The 26789-nt window shown below is 36.2% G+C and overlaps 1 protein-coding gene across 1 annotated transcript in view; it reads left to right on the top strand.

Moving 5' to 3' along the window:
* Window positions 1-21809, top strand: part of LOC121374904 (dystrobrevin beta-like) — a 153821-nt gene extending 132012 nt beyond the window's left edge. The window contains exons 15-18 of the mRNA XM_041502030.1: window positions 1846-1893; window positions 10235-10412; window positions 14843-14993; window positions 16261-21809. Coding sequence (XP_041357964.1) covers window positions 1846-1893; window positions 10235-10412; window positions 14843-14993; window positions 16261-16401 — 518 coding nt within the window. The 3' untranslated portion in view covers window positions 16402-21809. The remainder of the gene's footprint in view (window positions 1-1845; window positions 1894-10234; window positions 10413-14842; window positions 14994-16260) is intronic.
* The last annotated feature ends 4980 nt before the right edge of the window (window positions 21810-26789 follow it).

Genomic DNA, 26789 nt, shown 5'->3' with positions numbered 1-26789 from the left:
CTGTCTGTCCGTCTGTCCATCTGTCTGTCTCACATATAGTTTTCCGGATTTTTTTTTTAGAATGCCTTGAGATATTTAGCTGAACGTTTTTGTATACATGTAGCATTATCATGTACTGTTACAGATCAAGTTTGACTTTCATGGCCATTAACCCATTGTGACAGAGGTATGGCCCTTGAACTTAGGATATGTGAGAGAAAAAAAATCCAGACTTTTTTTTAGAAGGCCTTGAGATATTGAGCTGAAATTATGTATATAGCTTTATAATGTACTGTTACAGATCAAGTTTGACTTTTTATGGCGATTTCCCATGGTGTCCGACATATACATGTAGTTTTCCAGATTTCGTTTTAGAAAGCCTTGAGATATTGAACTGAAATTTTGTGTATAACTTTATAATGTACAGTTACAGATCATGTTTTGACTTTCTTTGCAAATTACCCATTTTTACAGAGTTATGGCCCTTGAACTTAGGAGATGTGAAAATTTGTTTTCTGGAATTTTGTTTTTCCTGAAGATATTGAGATAAAATAAAATATATATTTCTTAATCATAGTAATTTACCCTGGTCCCACTTTTAACAAAGTGAAATTTAGGAGATACGAAAAATTGTTGGGTTTGGTAAGGGACATGTATTGCTTTAGCAGTATTCTCATAATGCTTCTTCTCCCCCCCCCCCCTAATAACTTTTGTGCTATTAGAATTAATTAATTACCATAAGTTTTCTGAGTTAATAATCCATACATTTGTGTTCAAAAGTAGACAAATTGATTCGACCCTTGAAAATGTCCGTTATTAATGTTCCATCAGCATAAATCAGGTCTTTTGTTGGCTGTTCAATCATCTCTCTCCTCACTGCACAATTCGTGCAGCTTTGTCCTCTACAGTGTGTTGGAGTGCAGATCTTTGAGTTGCGGATATTTCAAAATATAACAGCTTTTTAGTGCTCAACTCTTTTTTTTTCCGGTTAATTAATTTCATGACATGGCAGAATGCATTGCTTTTAAGGAGTTCTGTTTTGTATATTTCTATTAATAAAGGTTTCCTTTTTCATACCTTTCATTTTCTAATCTTTTTTCTTTATTTTTTTTTTTTATTATTATTTTTTTTCTTTTTCTTTTCTTTTCTTTTCTATTCTTTCTTCTTCTTTTTTAATTTTTAATTTTCTATTCATTCATTTTTCATTTTCTGATCTGATCTATTTTTTATATATATTTTTTAATTACTTGACTTTAAAACATATTTTGCCTTTTATTGCTATACATAGAAGTAAAATTACAATGTATAGAATTTGTATGTGTGACATAATGGTTTAAAGCATGGAATACACATACATACATACAGTTAGTGTAATTTGTATATTGGGAAACTGGTTGCAAACTGATACAATAAAATTTTAAATAATTTTTGGTGTCATTTAAAGTACCATAAAATAAACATTAAATTGATATTTTATTTGAATGGGCTTTTGTAGTAAATGGACTATTATGACAAAAATGAAAATATTACCTGTAAGCATATAAGCAGTGTTTAAGGTTAATTACAAAATAAAATAAAAGTAAAATATATACAAAGGAGGGTAATTGTTTGCTAGAACTTCCTATGCTCATATTTCTTTCGCTGGATCAGTTTTGTTGCATACATTTTATTTTCATGAAAGTTCATCTGGTTGTTTGTTAATTATTCTCTTTCTCTCTATCCAGTAATCGTTATCTCTCTCTCTCTCTCTCTCTCTCTCTCTCTCTCTCTCTCTCTCTCCCTCCCCTCCCCTCTCCCCCTCTCTCTCTCTCTCTCTCTCTCTCTCCAGTAATTAATATTCTAAAATCAATAACTTGTGTTTTTCAGAAAATAGTGGCAGTGAAGATGATGATGAAGTAAATGGGAGAAGTATTGGTAAGTAATTAGAGAGATTTACTACTTAGGTAAAAGGAAAGGATGGGAGAATTTTGTTTAAGGATACTCAAGTGATTTGTTAAATATGGAACTACTGCATGGATAACATCTGGTAAATAAACACCCAATGAGAAATAGAGAAAAAAATCCACTGCCACCACATTTAACAGCAAGCAGTCATTTATATTGTGTTTGTTATAGACAGTGCATCACATACCACTGTTTTTGATTGGGATGGGGGGGGGGGGGGGGAACAGTGGGTCCACCATAGAGGTTCATTCTTATGACCCAAGCACCTCAGGTGAGCAATCTATTTTCTGAGCTAGATGTTATGTGCCCCATTGTTACAGAACACCACAAAAGTCTTTGATACATCATATCAGTCATGAGGAACTAGTTGGAATGGAGAATAAGCCAAAAGGGAGATTGTGACCTGTGAAGTGTGTTGTTAGATTGACCTATCAAGTGTGTTTTTAGATTGACCTATCAAGTGTATTGTTAGATTGACCAATCAAGTGTGTTGTCAGATTGACCTGATCAAGTGTGTTGTTAGATTGACATATCAAACATGTTGTTAGACTGACATATCAAGGGTATTGTTACACTGACTATTCAAGTGTGTTGTTATATTGACCAATCAAGTGTGTCATGAGATTGACCTATCAAGTGTGTTGTTAGATTGACCAATCAAGTGTGTTGTTAGATTGACCAATCAAGTGTGTTGTTAGATTGACCAGTCAAGTGTGTCATGAGATTGACCTATCAAGTGTGTTGTTAGATTGACCAATCAAATGTGTTATCAGATTGACCTATCAAGCGTTTTCTTAGATGTTAGCTCTAGGTGACAGCGGGTCACAGGATCAATCACCCTCTGTAGTATGCCCTGTTCTGTCTTTGGGAAACTTTGGTTATATCTCTAGTATGCCCTGTTCTGTCTTTGGGAAACTTTGGTTATATCTCTAGTATGCCCTGTTCTGTCTTTGGGAAAGTGTGTATAAAAGATCCGTTACTGCTTTTTATAGTTTCTCTCAACCAAATGTCAAAATAGCCATACATGTATGTTAGACACTAATTAACCATACCAGTAGGCCACTCCTCACAACGTAGGCCACTCCTCACCACGTAGGCCACTCCTCACAATATAGGCCACTCCTCATCACGTAGGCCACTCCTCACAACGTAGGCCACTCCTCACCACGTAGGCCACTCCTCACAATATAGGCCACTCCTCATCACGTAGGCCACTCCTCACAACATAGGCCACTCCTCACCACGTAGGCCACTCCTCACCACGTAGGCCACTCCTCACCACGTAGGCCACTCCTCCTCACGTAGGCCACTCCTCCTCACGTAGGCCACTCCTCACTACGTAGGCCACTCCCCACAATGTAGGCCACTCCTCGCCACGTAGGCCACTCCTCCTCACGTAGGCCACTCCTCGCCACGTAGGCCACTCCTCGCCACGTAGGCCACTCCTCGCTACGTAAGCCACTCCTCACCATGTAGACCACTCCTCACTATGTAGGCCACTCCTTGCCACATAGGCTACTCCTCACTACGTAGGTCACTCCTCGCCATGTAGGCCACTCCTTGCCATGTAGGCCACTCCTCACTATGTAGGCCACTCCTCGCCACGTAGGCCACTCCTCGCCACGTAGGCCACTCCTTGCCACATAGGCCACTCCTTGCCACATAGGCCACTCCTCACCATGTAGACCACTCCTCACCATATAGGCCACTCCTCACCATGTAAGCCACTCCTCGCCACATAAGCTACTCCTCGTCACGGCCACCCATCACCACGGCCACCCCTCACCACGTAGGCCACTCTCCACGTAGGCCACTCCTAGGCTACTCCTCACCATGTAGACCACTCCTCACCATGTAGACCACTCCTCACCATGTATGCTACTCCTCGCCACGTAAGCTACTCCTCGTCATGGCCACCCATCACCACGGCCACCCCTCGCCACGTCGGCCACTCGCCACGTAGGCCACTCCTTGCCACGTAGGCCACTCCTCACCATGTAGACCACTCCTCACCACGTAGGCCACTCCTCACCATGTAAGCTACTCCTCGCCACGTAAGCTACTCCTTGTCACGGCCACCCATCACCACGGCCACCCCTCGCCACGTAGGCCACTCCTAGGCTACTTCTCACCATGTAGACCACTCCTCACCACGTAGGCCACTCCTCATCATGTAAGCTACTCCTCGCCACGTAAACTACTCCTCGTCACGGCCACCCATCACCACGGCCACCCCTCACCACGTAGGCCACTCGCCACGTAGGCTACTCCTCACCACATAGGCTACTCCTAGGCTACTCCTCACCACATAGGCTACTCCTCACCACATAGGCTACTCCTAGGCTACTCCTCACCACATAGGCTACTCCTATGCTTTATACAGGGTGGAACGTAGCCCAGTGGTACAGTGCTCACTTGATGCCCGGTCGGTTTGGGATCGATCCTTGTCGGTGGGCCCATTGGGCTATTTCTCGTTCCAGCCAGTGCACCACAACTGGTATATCAAAGACCATGGTTTGTGCTGTCCTGTCTGTGGGATGGTGCATATAAAAGATCTCTTGCTAATAATGGAAACATGTAGCAGGTTTCCTCTCTAAGACTATATGTCAAAATTACCAAATGTTTGACATCTAATAGCCGATATGCTCTAGTGGTGTCATTAAACCAAACAAACTTTTGCTTTATACAATTATTAAAGAGGATTGATGTAAGATTAGAAAAAATCCCATTTAATATTGTCATGCACTTAACTGGTGTACATAAATAAATTCAAAAGTCTAGTAATGACTCTATTGCACTAAATAGAATAGTGATATTTCTGTCTGGTGGTTTAATCTTATGTATTAAATTGTTTCACTTATGCCAGATTAGAATCTTGTCATCTGTCATTTGTCAGCTAATACTTTTAGAAGTAACATTTAAAGAACAACTCTGCCGAGCCATGTTTAAATGAGTTGTATAGAAGGCATTACATTATTATTAAACATAAATTGATATGTTATAATACCATTATTGTCACAGGAAGTTAAAGTTACAGACCCTAGTTTCAACCCATTAAAAATGGACACTAAGTTTAGTTAATCTACAAACCTGTAACACATTTGGATAAAGTTACAACAGAGTGCAACAAGAGTCGGTGACATTAAAACAGGGAAATAGCCTTTAAAATACTTGACTCCATAACCATTACTACTCAGACACACGTGCATTTTTTAAAATATGAAAAATACATTTTGTGGTATTAGAAACACTAGGATGACCAGAAACACTTCGGTTCTACGGAAATGGATTATCTAAAAAATAAAATATAAATAATGTTTGATTTCAGTGATCGTAAATGGCTCTAATAGAGAAAAATATACTTTAGTGTTTAATACTTAGGATCTGTTACTTTAAGAAAAAGATATTACAAAAAAAAAATCAAGAAATGATCATTTGATAATGTAATTAATTTCCTGAAAGAATACTTTTTCATCAAGAAACAGTTGCCAACATCCAATGACTTTAAAAACAAAGTGCACAAGTTTGGCCATTGACAACCTCACAGCCATTACATAGCTGCTGGTAACAGTAATCACAGCCATCATAATTCACATCGACATTCAGCAATGCTGATTTAAAAGATGAACTAAAATTGATTAATCTCATAATTTTGTCCCATTGAAACTTTTTGCATGAAGATATATTTTACATGTAAGTATTTGACATACAAGGGGCGGGAACTACATTGTGTAGCCCAGTAGTACAGCGCTCCTCTGATGCGCGATCAATCTAGGATCGATCCCCGTCAGTGGGCCCATTGGCCTATTCCTCATTCCAGCCACTGCTCCACAACTGGTGGAACAAAGGCTGTGGTATGTACTATCTTGTCTGTGGGATGGTGCATATTATAAAAGATCTCTTACTGTTAATCGAAAAGAGTAGCCCATGAAATGTGACAGTAGGTTTCCTCTCTCAATATCTGTGTGGTCCTTAACTATATGTCCGATGCCATATAACCATAAATAAAATGTGTTGAGTGCGTCATTAAATAAACCATTTCCTTCCTTCCTTAACCATATATCCGACACAATATAACCGTAAATAAAATGTGTTGAGTGCGTCATTAAATAAAACATTTCCTTTAACATACAAAACCCAAGGAAACTTGTATTTTAGCTGAAGCAAACTACTTTTACCTTAGCATCTAAAGTTTTATGTTTGCTGATGCAAATTCTGAATTGTAAGGACTGAATCCTGTAGCAAACCTATCAGCAAGGTGCTGTCACATCTTGAAGAGTCTCTGGTTTCTGGTATTATGAGCAATGAGAGGTTTTTCATTAAACACATTACCGTCTAGTCTATTCTGAGTGAAAAGATTCTGCTATGAATGGGTCCACATTGTACTGGCGGACAGAAGTCAATTTGTTCAAGTCTGGTAATTGTATATAAATTGACCTTGTTGCAATTGTTTGTAGTACTGGGTGCATCATTGTCATGTCAGTTTGTGGCATAGTCAATTTACTGAATTATCAGTGATAAATAGAGGCTAATTTATGTGTTTTAATTGTCAAATATGAGATATTTAAGAACGGAAGGTGATCATTTTTTATTTTGCTGAAAATATGAACCAGAAGTGTGAATGGCGTAGTATCAAAGCCATTGTACAGATTGGAATTATAGCTCAGTGAGTAAAATCTACAGTCATATCCCATGAGTCACACATATACGCATCAAGGAATATGATATGATATTTCAACCATGTCTTTAAAGTTTAAAGTTTGTTTTTATTTAACAACACCACTAGAGCATTTTGCTTTATTAATCATCGGCTATATTTTTCCATTAGGAGCAAGGCAGCTTTTTACCACAAACCAAAATGCACCTACCATGACCTTTGATATACCAGTCGTGGGGCACTGGTTGGGATGTGGAAATATTTTGGATTCACCAAGGAAATTCAGTTGTACAGCCTGGGGCGGCACGTAGCCTAGTGGTAAAGTGCTTGATGCACAGTCAGTCTAGGATCAATCCCTGTTGGTGAGCCCAATGGGCTATTTTTTGTTGCAGCCAGTGCACCACAACTGGCATATCAACGGCCATGGTATGTACTATCCTGTCTGTGGGATGGTGCATATAAAAGATCCATTGCTGCTATCGAAAAGAGTAGCCCATGAAATGGCGACAGCGGGTTTCCTCTCTCAATATCTGTGTGGTCCTTAACCATATGTCTGATGCCATATAACTGTAAATAAGATGTGTTGAGTGTGTCGTTAAAATGTGTTGAGTGTGTCGTTAAATAAAACATTTCCTTCCTTCTTCCAGTCATAATGTTAGTCCAGTAAGATCAGCTTGATATTAAAATAAAAACAAGGGTGTAGGTTTTATGGTTTATTTGTAAGAAAAACAAGGGTGTAGGTTTTATGGTTTATTTGTAATAAAAACAAGGGTGTAGGTTTTATGGTTTATTTGTAAGAAAAACAAGGGTGTAGGTTTTATGGTTTATTTGTAATAAAAACAAGGGTGTAGGTTTTATGGTTTATTTGTAATAAAAACAAGGGTGTAGGTTTTATGGTTTATTTGTAATAAAAACAAGGGTGTAGGTTTTATGGTTTATTTGTAAGAAAAACAAGGGTGTAGGTTTTATGGTTTATTTGTAAGAAAAACATCATGAAAGTATATTTCACACCCAGTAGTTGATGTATTTTTGTGTGCTAGAGTGTCTTTATATATTCATTCATTCATCAAAGTACTTTTCTTTTCTTTTCTTTGTTGCTTAACGACATTACTAGAGCTTATTGATTTTAATTATCAGCTAATGAATGTTAAACATTGGTAACTTTTTTCATATTGTCTTATAGAAGAAACCCACTACATTTTTCCATTAGTAGCAAGAGATATTTTATATCCATCATCCAACAGACGGAGCAGCACTTACCAGAACTCATTGATTTATTAATCATCGACTATAGGATGTCAAACATTTGGTAATTTTGACATATAATCTTAAAGAAGAAACCCACTACATTTTTACATTAGTAAGAAGGGATCTTTTATATGCACTCTCCCACAGACAGGATAGCACATACCATGGGATTTGATATACAAGTCGTGGTGCACTAGCTGGAACAAGAAATAGTCGAATGGGCCCACTAACTGGGATCAATCCTAGACTAACTGCTCATCAAGTAAAGTGCTTTATCACCAGGCTATGTCCTGTCAAAGTACATTTTAAAACCGATCAGGTTTTTTTTGGATTGAATTTCATGTATTTTTTTTTTTTAAATTAAAAAGTTTTTTTAATTTTAAATGACCTTCCCTTGAGGACGTATGTTAGAAATAGTATAATGAGAGATTTCCTGAAGTAATTTGAGACAAAATGGCTTACAGTAATAGCATCAGACTGATTTAAAAATCAATGCAGGAACAGGCTAAATGTAATGAGATTGCACAAGTTGTTTGCCTGTCATCAATGCGCTAACTAGCTTCATTACGGATAACTTCGTCAGTACAGGCACGCATAGGGGGAGGAAGCAAAAACATGTTTATAAATAGACGCAGTTCTCTCGAGTCACGTCGCAGCAGGATTTAGCTCAAGAGTAGGGTATTCACCTGGGAGGTGATGGGCTATAAGATTAATCACACTAATAGATACGGATTTCCTTTTTTTTTTTTGTTTTTTTATTTCAATCAGGAAATGAAAATTTGTATAATGACACCTCAACACATTTTAAGTTTGGGTTGTTTGGTGAGAGAGAGACAGACAAACAGGAAGACAGATAAACAAACAGACAAAGATCAGAAGGAAATGTTTTATTTAACGATGCACTCAACACATTTTATTTATGGTTATATGGCGTCAGACATGATTAAGGACCAAACATATTGAGAGAGAAAACCCGCTGTCGCCACTTCATGAGCTATTCTTTTCGATTGGCAGCAAGGGATCTTTTATATGCACCATCCCACAGACAGGATAGTACATACCATGGCCTTTGTTAACCAGTTGTGGAGCACTGGCTGGAACAAGAAATAGCTCAATGAGTTCACCAATGGGGATCGATCCTAGACTGACCGCACATCAAGCAAACACTTTACCACTGGGCTACGTCCTGCTCCCGACAGAGAGATTAGATAGAGAGTTAAAGTTTGTTTTGTTTAATGACACCACTAGGGCACATTGATTTATTAATCATTGGCTATTGGATGTCAAACATATGGTCATTTTGACACAGTCTTAGAGAGGAAACCTGCTACATTTTTCCATTAGTAGCAAGGGATCTTTTTTTATGCACCATCACATAGACAGGTTAACACATACCACGGCCCTTGATATACCAGTCGTGGTGCACTGGTTGGAACGATAAATAGCCCAATGGGTCTACCGACGGGTATCGATCCTACACCAATCACACATCAGGCGAGCGCTTTACCACAGGGCTGTTAGATGAGATAAGAGAAATTAGATTAGAGAGAGAGAGAGAGAGAGAGAGAGAGAGAGAGAGAGACAGAGAGAGACAGAGACAGACAGACAGACAGAGACAGAGAGACAGACAGACAGACAACCTAGACAGATGGAGAAATGTCCCACTGTCACCCCACAGGATTCTCCTTCCAAAAACCAAGAGATCTTTTATATTCACCCTTCCAAATAGACAGGACAGTACATACCATGTACCAGTCATGGGACACTGATTGTAATTGGGATGGAGAAAACCTAAAGTATTGAAGTCAATCACTCATGTGATCCATCTCCATTTTAAGCATTGCTATAAGTAGATATATGGCTGGTATGTTGTATGCTGTGGTATCTTCTATCATTTTCATCTCTGTCACATAACAAAGCAATATTTTTTTGGCCTTGCAAAGATTAACAAAATAGAAATTGTTATAGACATCATACCTTGCCAAATATATAGGCCTGTAGTATAGTAGGCAGTGTTCAAAATAATTAAGCACTTGTCCGTTTGACAAGTGAAAATCTGCTTGGAAAAGCAGAATGTATCGTAATGGACAAATAAAAATGTTCAATGCAGTTTCATTTTGAGCAGTCAGGTCCTTGTATTTTAATAAAACAGAACATTTATTTGGACAAGTGAAAATATTAGTGGACCAGTAGATTTCTAGATGCACTTGTCCAGTGAACTAGTGAAAAATTCTGCTTATTTCTATCGCTGGTAGGATAAAGAAAGAAACGATGTGATATGAGAATGTCGGATTTGCTGTTTGATGAACCACTCATGAAATATATTCACAAAATTCATCTTCAATTTGTGCAGATTGCCTGGTGAATGACAGCTTAAACCTTGGGTATTACGTTTGATATTTTTAGACAGTTACGGCGTCTCGCTGATGAGAGCATCTGGCACCGACGATATCGAGTCATGGCGCGACGACATCAAGTGGCGACTCAAACAAGAATCTGAATTCCTCGCACAGTTGCGGGCGCGACGCCAGCGCAGTGAGAGTAGTAGTCAGAATGCCAGCGACACCGAGCCCGATTCAACCAAGTGAGTGCAGAACTCAGTAAATAAACCATTGTCCGGTTGTTGGTGTGTTTAGTGTAAAGAACTTCTACTGACAGTAGATATAGTGGATATCTCACAAAATAAACCATTAATTGTCCGGTTGTTGGAGTGTTTAGTGTAAAGAGCTTCTATTGACAGTAGATATAGTGGTATCTCAGTAAATAAACCATTGTCCGGTTGTTGGTGTGTTTAGTATATAAAGAGCCTCTACTGACAGTAGATATAGTGGTATCTCAGTAAATAAACCATTGTCCAGTTGTTGGAATGTTTAGTATATAAAGAGCCTCTACTAACAGTAGATATAGTGCAGAACTCAGTAAATAAACCATTGTCTGGTTGTTGGTGTGTTTAGTATATAAAGAGCCTCTACTGACAGTAGATACAGTGGAGATCTCAGTAAATAAACCATTGTCCGGTTGTTGGAATGTTTAGTATATAAAGAGCCTCTACTGACAGTAGATATAGTGCAGAACTCGGTAAATAAACCATTGTCTGGTTGTTGGTGTGTTTAGTATATAAAGAGCTTCTATTGACAGTAGATATAGTGGAGATCTCAGTAAATAAACCATTGTCCAGTTGTTGGTGTGTTTAGTGTATAAAGAGCTTCTATTGACAGTAGATATAGTGCAGAACTCAGTAAATAAACCATTGTCCGGTTGTTGGTGTGTTTAGTATATAAAGAGCCTCTATTGACAGTAGATATAGTGGAGATCTCAGTAAATAAACCATTGTCCGGTTGTTGGTGTGTTTAGTATATAAAGAGCCTCTACTGACAGTAGATATAGTGGAGATCTCAGTAAATAAACCATTGTCCGGTTGTTGGTGTGTTTAGTATATAAAGAGCCTCTACTGACAGTAGATATAGTGGAGATCTCAGTAAATAAACCATTGTCCGGTTGTTGGTGTGTTTAGTATATAAAGAGCCTCTACTGACAGTAGATATAGTGGAGATCTCAGTAAATAAACCATTGTCCGGTTGTTGGTGTGTTTAGTATATAAAGAGCCTCTACTGACAGTAGATATAGTGGAGATCTCAGTAAATAAACCATTGTCCGGTTGTTGGTGTGTTTAGTATATAAAGAGCCTCTACTGACAGTAGATATAGTGGAGATCTCAGTAAATAAACCATTGTCCGGTTGTTGGTGTGTTTAGTGTATAAAGAGCCTCTACTGACAGTAGATATAGTGGAGATCTCAGTAAATAAACCATTGTCAAGTTGTTGGTGTGTTTAGTGTATAAAGAGCTTCTATTGACAGTAGATATAGTGCAGAACTCAGTAAATAAACCATTGTCCGGTTGTTGGTGTGTTTAGTATATAAAGAGCCTCTACTGACAGTAGATATTGTGGAGATCTCAGTAAATAAACCATTGTCCAGTTGTTGGTGTGTTTAGTGTATAAAGAGCCTCTACTGACAGTAGATATAGTGGAGATCTCAGTAAATAAACCATTGTCAAGTTGTTGGTGTGTTTAGTGTATAAAGAGCTTCTATTGACAGTAGATATAGTGCAGAACTCAGTAAATAAACCATTGTCTGGTTGTTGGTGTGTTTAGTATATAAAGAGCCTCTACTGACAGTAGATATTGTGGAGATCTCAGTAAATAAACCATTGTCCAGTTGTTGGTGTGTTTAGTGTATAAAGAGCCTCTACTGACAGTAGATATAGTGGAGATCTCAGTAAATAAACCATTGTCCGGTTGTTGGTGTGTTTAGTGTATAAAGAGCCTCTACTGACAGTAGATATAGTGGAGATCTCAGTAAATAAACCATTGTCAAGTTGTTGGTGTGTTTAGTGTATAAAGAGCTTCTATTGACAGTAGATATAGTGCAGAACTCAGTAAATAAACCATTGTCTGGTTGTTGGTGTGTTTAGTATATAAAGAGCCTCTACTGACAGTAGATATTGTGGAGATCTCAGTAAATAAACCATTGTCCAGTTGTTGGTGTGTTTAGTGTATAAAGAGCCTCTACTGACAGTAGATATAGTGGAGATCTCAGTAAATAAACCATTGTCCGGTTGTTGGTGTGTTTAGTGTATAAAGAGCCTCTACTGACAGTAGATATAGTGGAGATCTCAGTAAATAAACCATTGTCCGGTTGTTGGTGTGTTTAGTGTATAAAGAGCCTCTACTAACAGTAGATATAGTGGAGATCTCAGTAAATAAATCATTGTCCGGTTGTTGGTGTGTTTAGTGTATAAAGAGCCTCTACTGACAGTAGATATAGTGGAGATCTCAGTAAATAAACCATTGTCCAATTGTTGTAGTATTTACCACTTTGGTAGGTATAAAGAGCCTTTATTGACAGAAGCTATAGTAGTAATTTTACTGTTAGGTCAAATTGGAAGAATCACCCAAGGGAACAACTGAATGTGGTTTTTAGTATGACAGCAAGGCCAAGGCCCAGTCAAACCAATTGAAATGGGCAATGAACATTTATTTAAAAAAAAAAAAAAAGTTAATGGAAACGTATTTCTTGTATATAATGGTGCCTAATTGTTATATTTAACAGTGGATCCTTTAGCAAGTTCAACTGTATATTGAAACGTATTTCTTGTGTATAATGGTGCCTAATTGTTATATTTAACAATGGATCCTTTAGCAAGTTCAACTGTATATTGAAACAACATATTTCTTGTGTATAATGGTGCCTAATTGTTATATTTAAAAGTGGATCGTTTAGCAAGTTCAACTGTATATTGAAAACAATACAACTAATATTATAATGATTATAATAAGTGTCATTGTAATAGTAATGGGATACACATCATTTACCTACTTATATACTTATCATTATATCTTTTTTTTGGTTGCAAGTGAACTTTTTAGAAATTTGATCGATTACTGTAATTTGCCTCTGGTCATACTTGTATGAAAAGAATTAGTTTTAATCATTTATACCAAGACATAAATTTTAAATTTCTTCAGTACATGACATCATTTTTTCCCCCTTTTTTCTAAATCCTTACTGAAGATATAATATTACATTACCTATGGACACTTAAGTATCAGTAAGAGGAAATTGATTTCTCATTCATGATGTAATCTGTTTGCTGGGCATTTTCACTTGGAGGCTGAATCAGGGTTTTTTTGTTGTTGAGAACTTGATAACTTGATGTGTGCAATCTGAAGAGCTATTAAATTTTCATTCTTATGTTTTTTTAAATAAATAAATACAAATCTGTTTTATTGATAATGCATTAAAGTTTTCACGATTAGATTAGATGAGTTTTGGGGGTTTTCATTTTGTTGCCTTACATTGGTACTGAAAAAAAACCCCACAAAGAATGATTTTGTTAGTAACAAAATAATTCTTTGTGCTTTGTTTTTTTGTAGATAGAAGATTGTTGGTTTGAATGAATGAATGAATGTTTAACGACACCCCAGCATGAAAAATACATCGGCTATTGGGTGTCAAACTGTGGTAATGCAAATAAATAAAGTGATGATCAACATCAATATAAAAATTCAAGGTTTAAACAAAAACAGTGTAAAGAACTGTGCAAAAATACAAATACAAATATCACAGAATTTTACGGACACCGAATTTTACTCTAAACTTCAATTTGTGCTGTATTGGCCATTCTCAAAGAGAACGTTACACCCCTGCACCACAGTGAGGTTACAGCACGTGCAGGGGTTGTTGATTTGAGTAAAGCCAGGAAATCTTGTTTAATGTGACCACCTGCATACACAGATCACATTATTGCTTTTTGCCTATGACAGTTTAAAGTTTTGTTTTGTTTAATGACACCACTAGAACACATTGATTTATTACTTATTAGCAATTAGATGTTACATATAGTTTTAGACAACACCTGCCACATTGTTTCCATTAACAACAAGGGATCTCTGATATACACTTACAGAACCACATATCATTGCAGTGTTTCTGCCAGAATGACATTTTTGGGTATGGCACTATGGAATTGTATGCAACCACAGTCAACAGGGGGTATGGGGGAACCTCCCCAAAAAGAAAATGGGTTAAGTTTAGGCTTTGGGTTAAGAAAATCATACAGTAATGATAAGAGTAATTACCGGTAATTTGGTCAAAAGGTTAACTTAAAAAACTAAAATCTGCAAAACAAATTGAGTATGGCGCCGTACCCATTTTACCCTCTGGCAGAAAGCTTGCTTGAGTTATGCTTATGGCCTTTGATATACTATTTGTGGGGCACTAGATCAGATGAGAAAAAACCCAATCAGAGCATGGGTCCACAGAGGGGGTTGAATCCTTGGCATTAACACTCTATAGCTATTGAGTTTTTATATTGATTTAACTCATCAATTTTTTTTTCAAATAGTACATGTATTCCTTTGTTTGACATTCACTGATGTTTTCGAGGATTTTTGTGCTGAAGTTTCATTAAACATTAATTTTTTTTTTTTTTTTATTATTATTTTTTTTTAGCTACATTCCTGGAGAAGATGGCGACTCGTATGTGAAGACGGATGATGACAGTATTCTGCTGACAGAGGACGGAGAGTCGTACACACGGACAGATGACGACAAGAGCTCAAAGAGTCATGAAGATACCGAGCTGTATGACAACCAGCCAGGGGTGAGTCATCGCATTAATGTTACCGACTGGTTTGCTTAACTTAATTTAGAAAATTAAGGACCATGAAATGTGGATTGACAGGATTCCGGTTTGTTCAAGGTCCAGTTTAGACAGGTTTCATTGTATTTGTTAATTGTTGTTAGTAAAAAAAAAAACTAAAAAAAACACATCTTGTTTTCAATGTCTATGTACTCAATGTCTGTATATTCAATTTCATGAAATAGACTTACCAGGTAGTTTAAATTGTGCTGAAGAGTCATTAAACAGTGATTCATCCTTGGTATCTTGATGTTTGTAGTAGCCCAAACAGTTATAAACATTAGGACAGTCTGAAACACTTTAAATATAATTGATCTTCTAAATATGAAAATTTAAACCAAGATAATCCTGCAATATTATTTTTCATCACACACAAACACACGTGTGTGTCACTTCGGAAAGTGATGTAATCTTCCCTAATTTGCGCATTCATATGTCTTATTATGTTGGAAGCTATTATCAGATTTGACATTATTTGAAGGTGGGTAATAAATAAAATACCACACTCATTTTCACTAGATATATATTTTTTTTACAAATCATGTGAAATTCCCATGGTATCTGACCTCACTTTCATTTAACCGGCCTCGGTGGCGTCGTGGCAGGCCATCGGTCTACAGGCTGGTAGGTACTGGGTTCGGATCCCAGTCGAGGCATGGAATTTTTAATCCAGATACCGACTCCAAACCCTGAGTGAGTGCCCCGCAAGGCTCAATGGGTAGGTGTAAACCACTTGCACCGACCAGTGATCCATAACTGGTTCAACAAAGGCCATGGTTTGTGCTATCCTGCCTGTGGGAAGCGCAAATAAAAGATCCCTTGCTGCCTGTCGTAAAAAAGAGTAGCCTATGTGGCAACAGCGGGTTTCCTCTAAAAAAATATGTGTGGTCCTTAACCATATGTCTGACGCCATATAACCGTAAATAAAATGTGTTGAGTGCGTCGTTAAATAAAACACTTCTTTCTTTCACTTTCATTTGGTCAGATACTAACATGGAAAGTTCACTAATTTTTCGTAAAAAATTATATACTGATGGAAAGAAATAAGGGAACACATCAAATTGTAGACGAAATTTTATTCATTCTATATGTTCCCAGTCAACTTCTGACAATATGAATTGATATTTTGATGCAGTCAATATTTCTTGTTGCTATCTGTGTGATCTTTTATTTATTTCCATCAGTATATCTAGTGGAAACTCGTATAATATTCTCTATTTACTTGCAGGAGCTGATGACAAGTTCTCGTTACACGACCGATGAAGAAAGTTTTCTCCAGACGGACGAGGAATCGTACATACGGACAGACGACGAGGAGGGCGGGAACACAGACTGGGAGGAGTCCACGCGGAGGTGGGTGAACCGGTGAACTCACCCACCCCCACCTCAACCCCACCGGTACAAACCTAGTCAAGACAGTACATGAGCTTTACCTGTAAACAAAGCATGTTTCACAAGAAATGAGAAAACAAAGAATATATCCAAACAATGCAATTTGTTAGCAATGGGTTGCTACGTGTTGTTTTTATCAGGGTATTGGATGCGGTGCATGTGGATTTAAAGACCTGAACTGACTTCCAGTCGGTTGGTTTCCTCCATATATGGTTTCTCACATAACGAGAATAATGTGCAACTGTGATGAGATATTTCGGTAAAGTGGCCAAGTGAATATTCATTAAAAAAGAAGGAGATAATGGCCTTGAGAATGGCAAGTGAATGCCTCTTGGGTTGTGAAGGAATATACGACGACGGAACCTATTTTTGTAACATTTAATGAGTTTACGATTAGAGTGAAGATCTGACCTGCACCTCTATTACCTCAGTGCTGTGGCCTTGTTACAAGAGTGGCCAAGTGTGTTTTGCGTGTTGTTTGTTGTGTACGTTGACCTACTCATATTCACTATATATATTATACAAATATATATTATATATATATATATACATGTACAGTAAAAATCAATCTGCAGCTAATGCCTTCTAGGTTAAGCAATGTCCTTTTATGCAGACATCCTAGAATATGTTAATACTGGTGGCCTCAGTAGTGAAGTGGCTAATTAACCATCAACTTAAGGCTGGTAGGTACTAGGTTAATATCCTGGTATCGGGCTGTCACCCAGAGCTAGTTTTAACGACTTAGTGGCTAGGTGTAAAGCCACTATGCTAACTTATCTCTCACTAACCACTAACCCACTGTTCTGGGGCCTAATTCACAAAGCTCTCTTAGGCTCTGCTAGACAACAAAGCATCCTCTTTGCAAGTCTTTTAGCATTGCACTGTGATATAATATCATAAGTTGCGTGAGGTAGTGAATGAGGCCCAGATAGCTGAGGTGTGTACCCAGGACAGCGTGCTTGAATCTTAATTGGATATAAGCATGAAAATAAGTATAAACAGACAATATGTTGATGCATCCTCCTCTTACTTCTAATAGAATGTCTTATTCGAGCAAGGACATAATAAGATAAATCCTGGATTTTCAGTCCTGCCCACCTCAAGAATAAAGGTATGCCCCCCCCACTGGTTGTTTATTAACTTATTAACTGGTCAAGAATAAAATGTTTTGGCCTTAAAATATATAGTGATGTACAAATATCTTGAAAATATTATTTTAAACAAAAAACATGTATAAAAAAGATTTAATGTCCTGAAAACATTAATATTTTTTTTTTACCTCTTACTCCATTGAAACAAAATTTGATAAAAATCTAGCATCTAATTTATTATGGCCCAAAGGTTGATATTTGATTTGAGTAATTCTCATCAGGCAAACTGTGTCTGAAATGTAAGAGTTGACCTTTGAGTATAGATTGATATACACTCCATTTGTTTCATTTGTATCCTATGACCAATTCCCTATTTATAAACTTGAGGCATTTGCTCTGGAAGGTTTTGCTGTACTTGTGAAAGAAAGAATCGTAGCGGCATGTGTTCTCTTACTGATTCAGTGTATTCTACTACATTGTAAATATGGCTGACTGAATACCGCTGAAGTGCCGTGTCCTCTGAACACTTCTGTGCAGAATTCAGAACATGTGATTAAAAATATGAACTGGAGGCAGACCTGCCAACCCTTGATGCTATAATATGTCGTATTGATATTCATAATTAAATCATCTCCTTAAAAAAACCCCATCCAAAACCCCCAACATTTTTCAGGAACTTTTTGATTTTTAATAATATAAACCAGCCAAAAAACCCAGAAACCCCCCCAGAAATTTGAAAAGAATTTTTTTTACAGCAGTAGAATTTTTTTTTATATACAATTTTATTTTTATCAGTGGTTTAGAGTACATAACAGTAAATAAACATTTCTTCAGTTATTCAAGTGTGTATGCTTGGCTGAAAATGTTCTGGGTAGTTTTTTTAAAGAGGGCAAAACAATATCCTGATTTGATTTAAATGTATAGAGTGTTTTGACTGTTTGGGTCAGTGCACACAGTCAATTATTGAAGTGTGTCCAGGGAACATTTTGTTTTCAAAACTTTGATTAGCGATATTTCTAGTCAATTGAGAATTGATTAGCGACTACTGTTTAATGTTTTAAAATTGTGTAGCAATCTCCGAAACTTGTGCAGCGAATCGCAATGCGATACAATACAAAATGTTCCCTGGTGTCTTACTAAAAACTGTTGTGAAATATTAGCACTTTATTAGGTTTGGCAGGTCTGTAGAGAAAATGGAAACTCCTCTGTTCGTTTGTACATGAAGGTTGTGAACTGGATGTAGGGTAAACACTTTGTCGAGTTCTAGATAATAATTAGTCTGCTTTCTTAGACAGGCACCTCTAGTACTTTAACAGTTGAGTCTTGTGTCAAATGTTATGTCAGGTTATAGCCTACCATTTCAAACATCTCAAATAACCAGACTTCTCATAGCCTGTGACTTGGGGGAAGTATTAGGCCCAAAACACACCTAAGCTGGGTCTGGGGAGTATATAGTACCAGTTGAAAAAGAAGCAGTGAATTTATATACTATTTGAGATAAAAAAAAGGGATCACATAAACATAACACAGCAAATAGTGACTGTAACAAACACCCTCAGTTCATGGTGTCAACAGTTAACCATGTTACTGGCGGTCAATTTGACACTACTGATATTCATTCCCACATTATGACTTTGTATAAAATACAGACATTACTACACTAGTAGTGAATTAAATGTGGTCTACAATTTCATGTGTTCCCTTCTCTTTTTTTTCATCAGTATATGAATTTTTTTAGTATCGAAGAACAAATTAACATGAAAATGAGATGCATCATTGTAGAATAAAACCACTTTGTTCACATTTTGGATCATAATTTCTGCCTGAAACATCAGATGATGTTTCCCCATCTTTAGATTTCATTGTGGCTTTGTGAATTTGCACTGAATCATTACATAACATAAAGAAAATGGTGTATGTAACATTGAGTCAGGTATGAAGTAAAATAGGTACTCTGTCTTGCTGTACCACCACCCCACCACCCCATTGTCCATCCTTGTATCAGTGTTTATTATACTTCCTGTAGGAACGTACATTGTATTTGTTGTGATTTCATTACCAATCATACGTCCAACAGTTTTCAACAATTTTACATACACGTTGTATAGGGCCAATATGTGAATGCCTTCATTTTTTGGTTTTTACAGTGACGATCTGTATAGATTAAAGCCTCGGAGACTAAAGCGTTTATAATTCTTTATACATTGTGTAAAAATATTTTTTATTTTACAAATGACATACAGATTGCATTATGGAATGTGTATATATAAAATTAACTGTTTAATACGCTTGGTATGTTTACTATTCATGTCGCTTGAAAGAAGAGATTGATGGAATAAGAAAATGTTAAATCAGTTTTATGAATGCCAGTTGATTTTGGATGTACATGAACCACAATATTTATAATTATGCATGTTTAAACATACAGTCATGTATAGTCAACCCTGAGGCAAGAAGACACTCACAGGAGTATAATTACAATTTACTCCTTTTTTCTTCTTTTGTTTTGTGTTATGATTGAGAGCCATTTTCCATGTTCATGGTTTTTGATATGACATTCATGTAGGTGCAGTGCATGTGTGGTTACCCTAAACTGTGCCATGCATATGGAAATGCTGCTATTGATAACTACATGTACATCCGTTTTCCACATTTCACACCTTCACTGTGTCAAAAACCATGCACATTGAAAACACCCCATAGGGGTTTTCCACAATTGTATTTAAAGCAAATTTGTATAGTGAAAATGTTATAGACCCATCAGGCATAAAATAACAGTGGTGGTAACTATTGTTCCTTTGTATGATCATTTCTGAATTCTAATTGGATGACCTGATGTGTATAATTATAAACGTCAAAATTAATCATACTAAGGATAAAAGAAATTGATTTCAAAGTACAGTTGAATCTCGTTGGCTCGAACCTTGTTAGTGCTCGAGAAAGAGTTCAACCCATCGGGTAGTTCAACCTAACCATTCAGTTAACATACTGTAAGTGTAACTCTGGACTTGGTTTTTGGTTTGTTGCAGTGTATTCGACTCTTCCGAGTTCCACCCAGTTAGATTCTGCTGTATATGAATGAATTGAATTGCTGTTTTAATTTTATTTTTTATTTATTTTTTGGGGGGGGAGGGGAGGAGGCGGGGGGGGAGATTTATAGATAAACATGTAGGCCACAAATTTAGCATAAAATCAGTTTACTGCATTATGTGACTTTATTCAGTTTTTGACTGTTAAAATATTATACATCTGTAAATTTACCCCGCAAAAGAGAAGAGGAAAAACATCTTATATTAGAAAGTTACTTTTAGAATACTGAAAGATTTAGTTATTACCATGCTCAGACAAATTTATGACAGTATATTTGTCAGTAAATTGTGATGCATTGATTGTTATGCTGGGTAGAATACAAAATCAGTATTGAAATTATTGAGTGATGTTTTGTTTTGTTGTATTTTAGGGTTTGTTAAAGTATAAACATTCATTTGCTCATAAGCTCATCAGGTATCTGTAGTTCCTTGAATACCCTGAAATCCAAATTTCTAAGTTGTTTTAAGTAATCTTTGATTAAATACATGTATCTACTCCTAAAAAAAATGTTTTAACCTTTTAAATTAGTAATAAAAACCTGACAAATTCATTTTAAATCTATAATAAAATGAAGTTTATAGCAAATGTCTACATTTAATTCTGAATATCAGGCTGAAAAGCAGTTAGTATACACCTGGGTCCTGTTCCACAAAGCAATCTTAGCTCTAAGATCACCTTAAGTGCATAGCTACGTTATGCACTTAGGTGATCTTAGTGCTAAGATCGCTTCATGGAACGGGGCCCTGGAAATTAATTAAGCACCATGCAGCACCAGCTTACATGTAAGTGCGACCATTTCGTGGATACCAAACACTGAAATTAATGTTCTGTGTATTGATAGCAAGTGAGACTGTCATTACATCAGTATTTAAAGAGCCACAGTAATAAAACACGTATTTTTCTGTCTTTTGGTACCTATATGTCACATTTACAATGTATATGAATCATACCAAATTTAAAAAAAAAGTGACAGGCCGTTTTTTATTTATTCGTAATGTTCAGTCGCATTTTTAGCCTTCTCTGGAAAAAACACTGGAAGCTACACACCAAGTTACATAATGACGTGTGACATCACAACAAGGCAGGGCAAGACATAGCTCAGTGGTACAGCGCTCGCTTAATGCACGGTCGGTCTGGGATCGATCCCAGTCGGTGGGCCCATTGGGCTATTTCTCGTCACAGCCAGTGCACAACGACTGGTATATCAAAGGCTGTGGTATGTGCTATCCTGTTTGTGGGATGGTGCATATCAAAGATCCCTCACTGCTAATCGGAAAGAGTAGCCCAAGAAGTGGCCACAGTGGGTTTCCTCTATCAATATCTGTGTGGTCCTTAACCATATGTCTGATGCCATATATCCATAATTAAAATTAAGTTAAGTGCGTCGTTAAATAAAAACATTTCCTTCCTTCCTTCACAACAAGGCTTGACTGGCAGCTGGTATTCTAGACAACAAAAGAATCCATAAATATGCATGAAAATGTTTGGTAATTAGCTATGGATCTGACATCACACGGTAGTACAATCCAAGTGGGGCTTAATTAATTACCAGGTGTATATTTATCTCACAGAAAGGTTTTGAGGAAACATTTGGTGCTTTCTTAATGATTTGTTGTGCTCAGTTTTGATTATTGACTAACAATATGCATTTACTTGCAAGTGAAATGTGCAATACAGTCAAGTTGTTGTTTTTAACTGCAATTTTATCTGTAGCATTATAACTTAACTTGTATTATTATATTTTTAGATAATTCTGTAAATATGTAATTACTGGGTTAACAATGATGCATACTGATTTTAGCTGTCAACAGTTCCAACTTTGTATAAAATCTTACTTTTTATTCGGTGTTTCCTGAGCTCAGGTGTATTTTGTATTCATCAATTTAATCCAGATCTGAAACACGTTTATATTATTGAATTGACTGCGTACACAATGAACTGAACCACCTTTTATTTCTAAATATTATATTTTAAAATGGTCATTTTTTATATTTTATTTTGTAAATATATCTATAGGAAAATTATCTTTGAAACAAAACAAAAGTATCCAGTATTACCAGTTCTTAAAGATCTCCAATACAATCAATGAATAAAATAAATTATTCACAAAAAAAAAGTATCTTAAGATGTTTATTTCATACAAAGTTGATTTAGAATTATCCATTCAAGTACCATCCTATTGTGGTAGTCAGTGTGGTGTAGGCTAAAACATTGTTTTGTTTATTGAAATGGGATTAATTCTTTTTTTTTTAAGCATTCATATTGCCTCTTTGATGACAATGAAGCATGTTTCTTGGACTTACATCTGTAGTAATCATGTTTTCTAAGGGATTTTAAATTTATTTTTTAGGTTTTGTCTTTTGAAGATGATTTTATATCAGTTGAATTTGATATTTATGGTTGTTTTACGAATTGTCCCTTCGGAGTATTGTTTACTTCTTTTGCAATCTAACTTTGTTTTCAACAAATATTTTAGAAATTTTACAATATTTTCTCTTAACTGTTTCTTCACTTTTTAACGTTTTGTTTATATTGCTTCTTGTGTGTCAAACCCATGCACCGAACCTAGTGGTATGGCAATTCAAGACGGATTTTAAAAATGTAAGTTACTGCTGTAACACAATTGTGGTTTATCATAATTATATACATGTGTTACCAAATCTCATGAATGTATAGATCTGTATTTGTTTGATTTTGTGATGAGTTTGGTAAAGAAATATAGTTGTCCAGAGTTTTGGGTTGGTTTTTAATCTAGTGTATCAGAATATCATTTTGTGATTATTATTATTATTAAGTGGTTTAACGTGTCCATGTACCACTATGGTTTCGAACACGCCTATCCCAAGTCCGGCCTCTGATAGGATCGGGGATCTGACTCGGGACAGGGATTTCATTTTGTGAAACTGTAATGTCAACGGAGCAGAACTATATCAATGCAGAAAGTGTTATGAATATTTTCAAACAGTTATATGTCTGGTGATTAGAATGTGGATTCTTATCGATTTGTGGTACATTTGCAGTTTTATTAGTTAAACAGTGAGTAACGGTTCTCAGTAGTCGGATAAGTCTATTAAAAACTCATAAAATTTCTAGTTGTATGGTGATAATTTGTTTCTCTTTAGTCTGTAATGATGAAATTTTGTTTGTGATGGAGTGTAATTCAGTGATTAGCCGAGTGCATATGTAGGTACCAGGTTCACATCCTGAGACCGTCTCCCACCCAGAGCTTAACGACTTGGTGAGTAGGTGTAAGGTCACAGACTTCTCTCTCACTAACAATTAACAATCACTACCTGCACAGACAGCCCCGATAGCTGAAAATAAGTATAAATGAATTAATGAATGGATGAATGAATGATTTCACATACTGCGATCTGAAATATATACCAGTCTCACTGAACAGTGTCTTTGTCATTTGTCGGTCGCAGGATATACCTGTGTTAGCGAGGAGCGACGGGTCATAGGATCCATCACCCTTGATGGATTTCATTTCTCCTCCCGACTAGGGCTTCACAAGTGGTACATCGATAGTCAGTCACACTCATGGTATCATTCTGTTCTGTGCATATAAAAATACCCTTGCTGCTTACTGGTAGGAGTAGCTTGGACATCCAAGTAAGGTCTTGGGCCTAATTTATTAAACTCAGGTAATTTTGCAGTCTCGCAGGTCAGTGCACATGTATGCTTACAAGAACAATGTGATGTTGCTTAAGAAAGCGTTATGAATTAAGCCCCTGCTAGAGAACAAACCATCCTCTTTGCATATCTTTTAGCATTGCACTGCGAGATCACACAGTTGCAAGAGTTTAGTGAATTGGGCAGGCCCCTGGTAACCCAAGGTTTACAAAACATTTATCAAGATTACAATTCCCACTGTTGTTACTGTAAAATTCCTTCACAGATATTCATTCATATCACTTCCAGGGTTTCTGCCAGAGGGTGAAACGGGTATGGCGCCATACCCAAATTGTTTTGCAGATTTTTGTTTTTAAGATAACCTTTTGACAAAATTAATTACTCTTTATCATTACTGTATGATTTTCTTAACCCTAACCCTAAACTTACCGGTAACCCATATTTTTTTCTTTCTGGGGGAGTTGACTGTGGTTGCATTCATTTCCATAGCGCCATACCCAAAAATTTCTTTCTGGCAGAAACACTGACTGCTCATTCTACCGACACCTGTATATGTATCTCATATTTGTATGACTAACTAATAAAGATAATTTTTATTTAAATAAGATTTTGTGCATAATGAAGTACTGTTGTCGACTTTCTTGACATGGTAACCTTCTGATAACCTGAACAACTGGTCTCAACTTATTTTGATGCCCAGTAGCAGTATTGTGAAGCAAAACATTTGAAAACAAAATTAATTTAAAAATGTTTACTGAAGAACATAAAGTTTAATAATGGAAGGGATTAGCCCAAAAGAGAACTTTTTATAAGTTAAAGTGTATTTATGTAACATGTCAGGGATTAGCCACAAAGATATCCTTATAAGTGTATTTATGTAACACGTCAAATATCAAAAGAGAAAATGGAAAAGAAAAAAAAATCAATTTTATCAATATGACTGAAAAATGAAAAATGAAAAAAAAACATCTAACAAAGAGTAAATAATTAGCATGCTATTTGTTGATGTATTTCCAAAATAGCAAGTTTTAATAAGCTGTATCTTTTTGGGGCAAGAATAAATTGTTTGGCATTCTTTAAAAATTTAATCCTACTTTCATCTCACAAATTGTTTAGAAATTCTACAAAAGTACATTTTTAAAAAAGAAAGGAAATAGGTTATCATTTATGAAAGAATTACTCTCGGGTGAAAAGTGAAGTTGTCGTGTCATTTAGTGCCACAGGTGAGCTGAGATTCATGTATACCAACTCCAGTGATGATGATCATAGAGCTTGGTGCAGGTACAGACATTTCCTTTCAGTTCCACGCTAATGCTTATGCATAGCTTCTGTACTCTTGACTTCAGTAGACTTGGTTTGAGTTTGGAGTTTTCCTTCTCCTAGGAGAGTTTCCTTACTAGGATTCTGAGCCTCTCCAATTTGCTTCTCCTAGACAGTTGTCTTTCTTGACTCACGTCCTCTGTCTGTCCAGTCCATATTAGTCTAGTCTCTACCCTATGACCAGTCCAGCTTGGGTGACCCTATCAGGAGCTGATGATCCAGCTGAAATAGCTCTCCGAGTCATTGAGACATGCAAGCTACCTCACCACGTCAAGGAATGGACCATGAGATAGCCAACTCCAATGAAAATGCACTATCTAATTTTCAGTTGTTGTCGATATCACGTGAGGTTGCTGTATGACACACAATAACCATAACTCTTGTATAAAAAATTTGAGTTATTTATTGCCTACCAGAATAAATCCAGTTTTACAAATTCAGTTAAATGTTTTATATTTTGTTTTTGTATTCATTTAACATATAAAAATCTAACTGTTGCGTTTTAAATGGAGTTCAGTATAGTTGTGGTGTTCATGAAATGGTCATTTCATGCATCGTTCCATCCATAAACAAATCGTGTATATTTTCAGCATGAACTGTGATAATTATTATATAGTAATACACGGCTACAAAATCATTCTTGGTTTAAACTCATTCTGTGTTAAGTGTTCAGCTTCAACATTCTAGGTAAATAAAAGCTTTAACAATTGAGTTGTGAAAATTCTATAACATAATGTAATCTTGTCATATTTAGCTTCATTCTTTGAATCACCATTGATATTTTGTGCCATGAAATCTTAATTTTGTCATGTATAAAGCCACTAAAAATTTGTAACAATAATTTTACATTTCTTTTATTGCTATATCCATCATTTATATTTTTTAAAAGTATGAATTTCCATATATGAATCTATTTCCATAATCTGTTTCTACATACAGTGTTTCTTTTTGACATTATGTGGAAATACCGAAGATATTTTGAGTAAATGGCTTAGGGTAAATTAAATAGTTTTCCATTTATTAAAATATCCATTTTGAATCTGAAAAAGTCTTTCATATATACTGTATTTTGCAACCAAACTATTTGAATACTGTATAATTTACATTTCTTGCATGTTTTGTTTTTTTCTTCTGAAATAATATAAGTGTATGATCTTGTATAAATGAACATGCAACTGCTACAATAAATGATTTGATTTCAGACTGAATTATTTCAATAAAGATTTTG

This window comes from Gigantopelta aegis, chromosome 6 (genome assembly GCF_016097555.1).
Source record: "Gigantopelta aegis isolate Gae_Host chromosome 6, Gae_host_genome, whole genome shotgun sequence".
NCBI classification, from domain to species: Eukaryota; Metazoa; Mollusca; class Gastropoda; order Neomphalida; family Peltospiridae; genus Gigantopelta; species Gigantopelta aegis.
The sequence above is the reverse complement of the archived record's forward strand: the minus strand, read 5'-3'. Positions and strand labels throughout refer to the sequence as shown.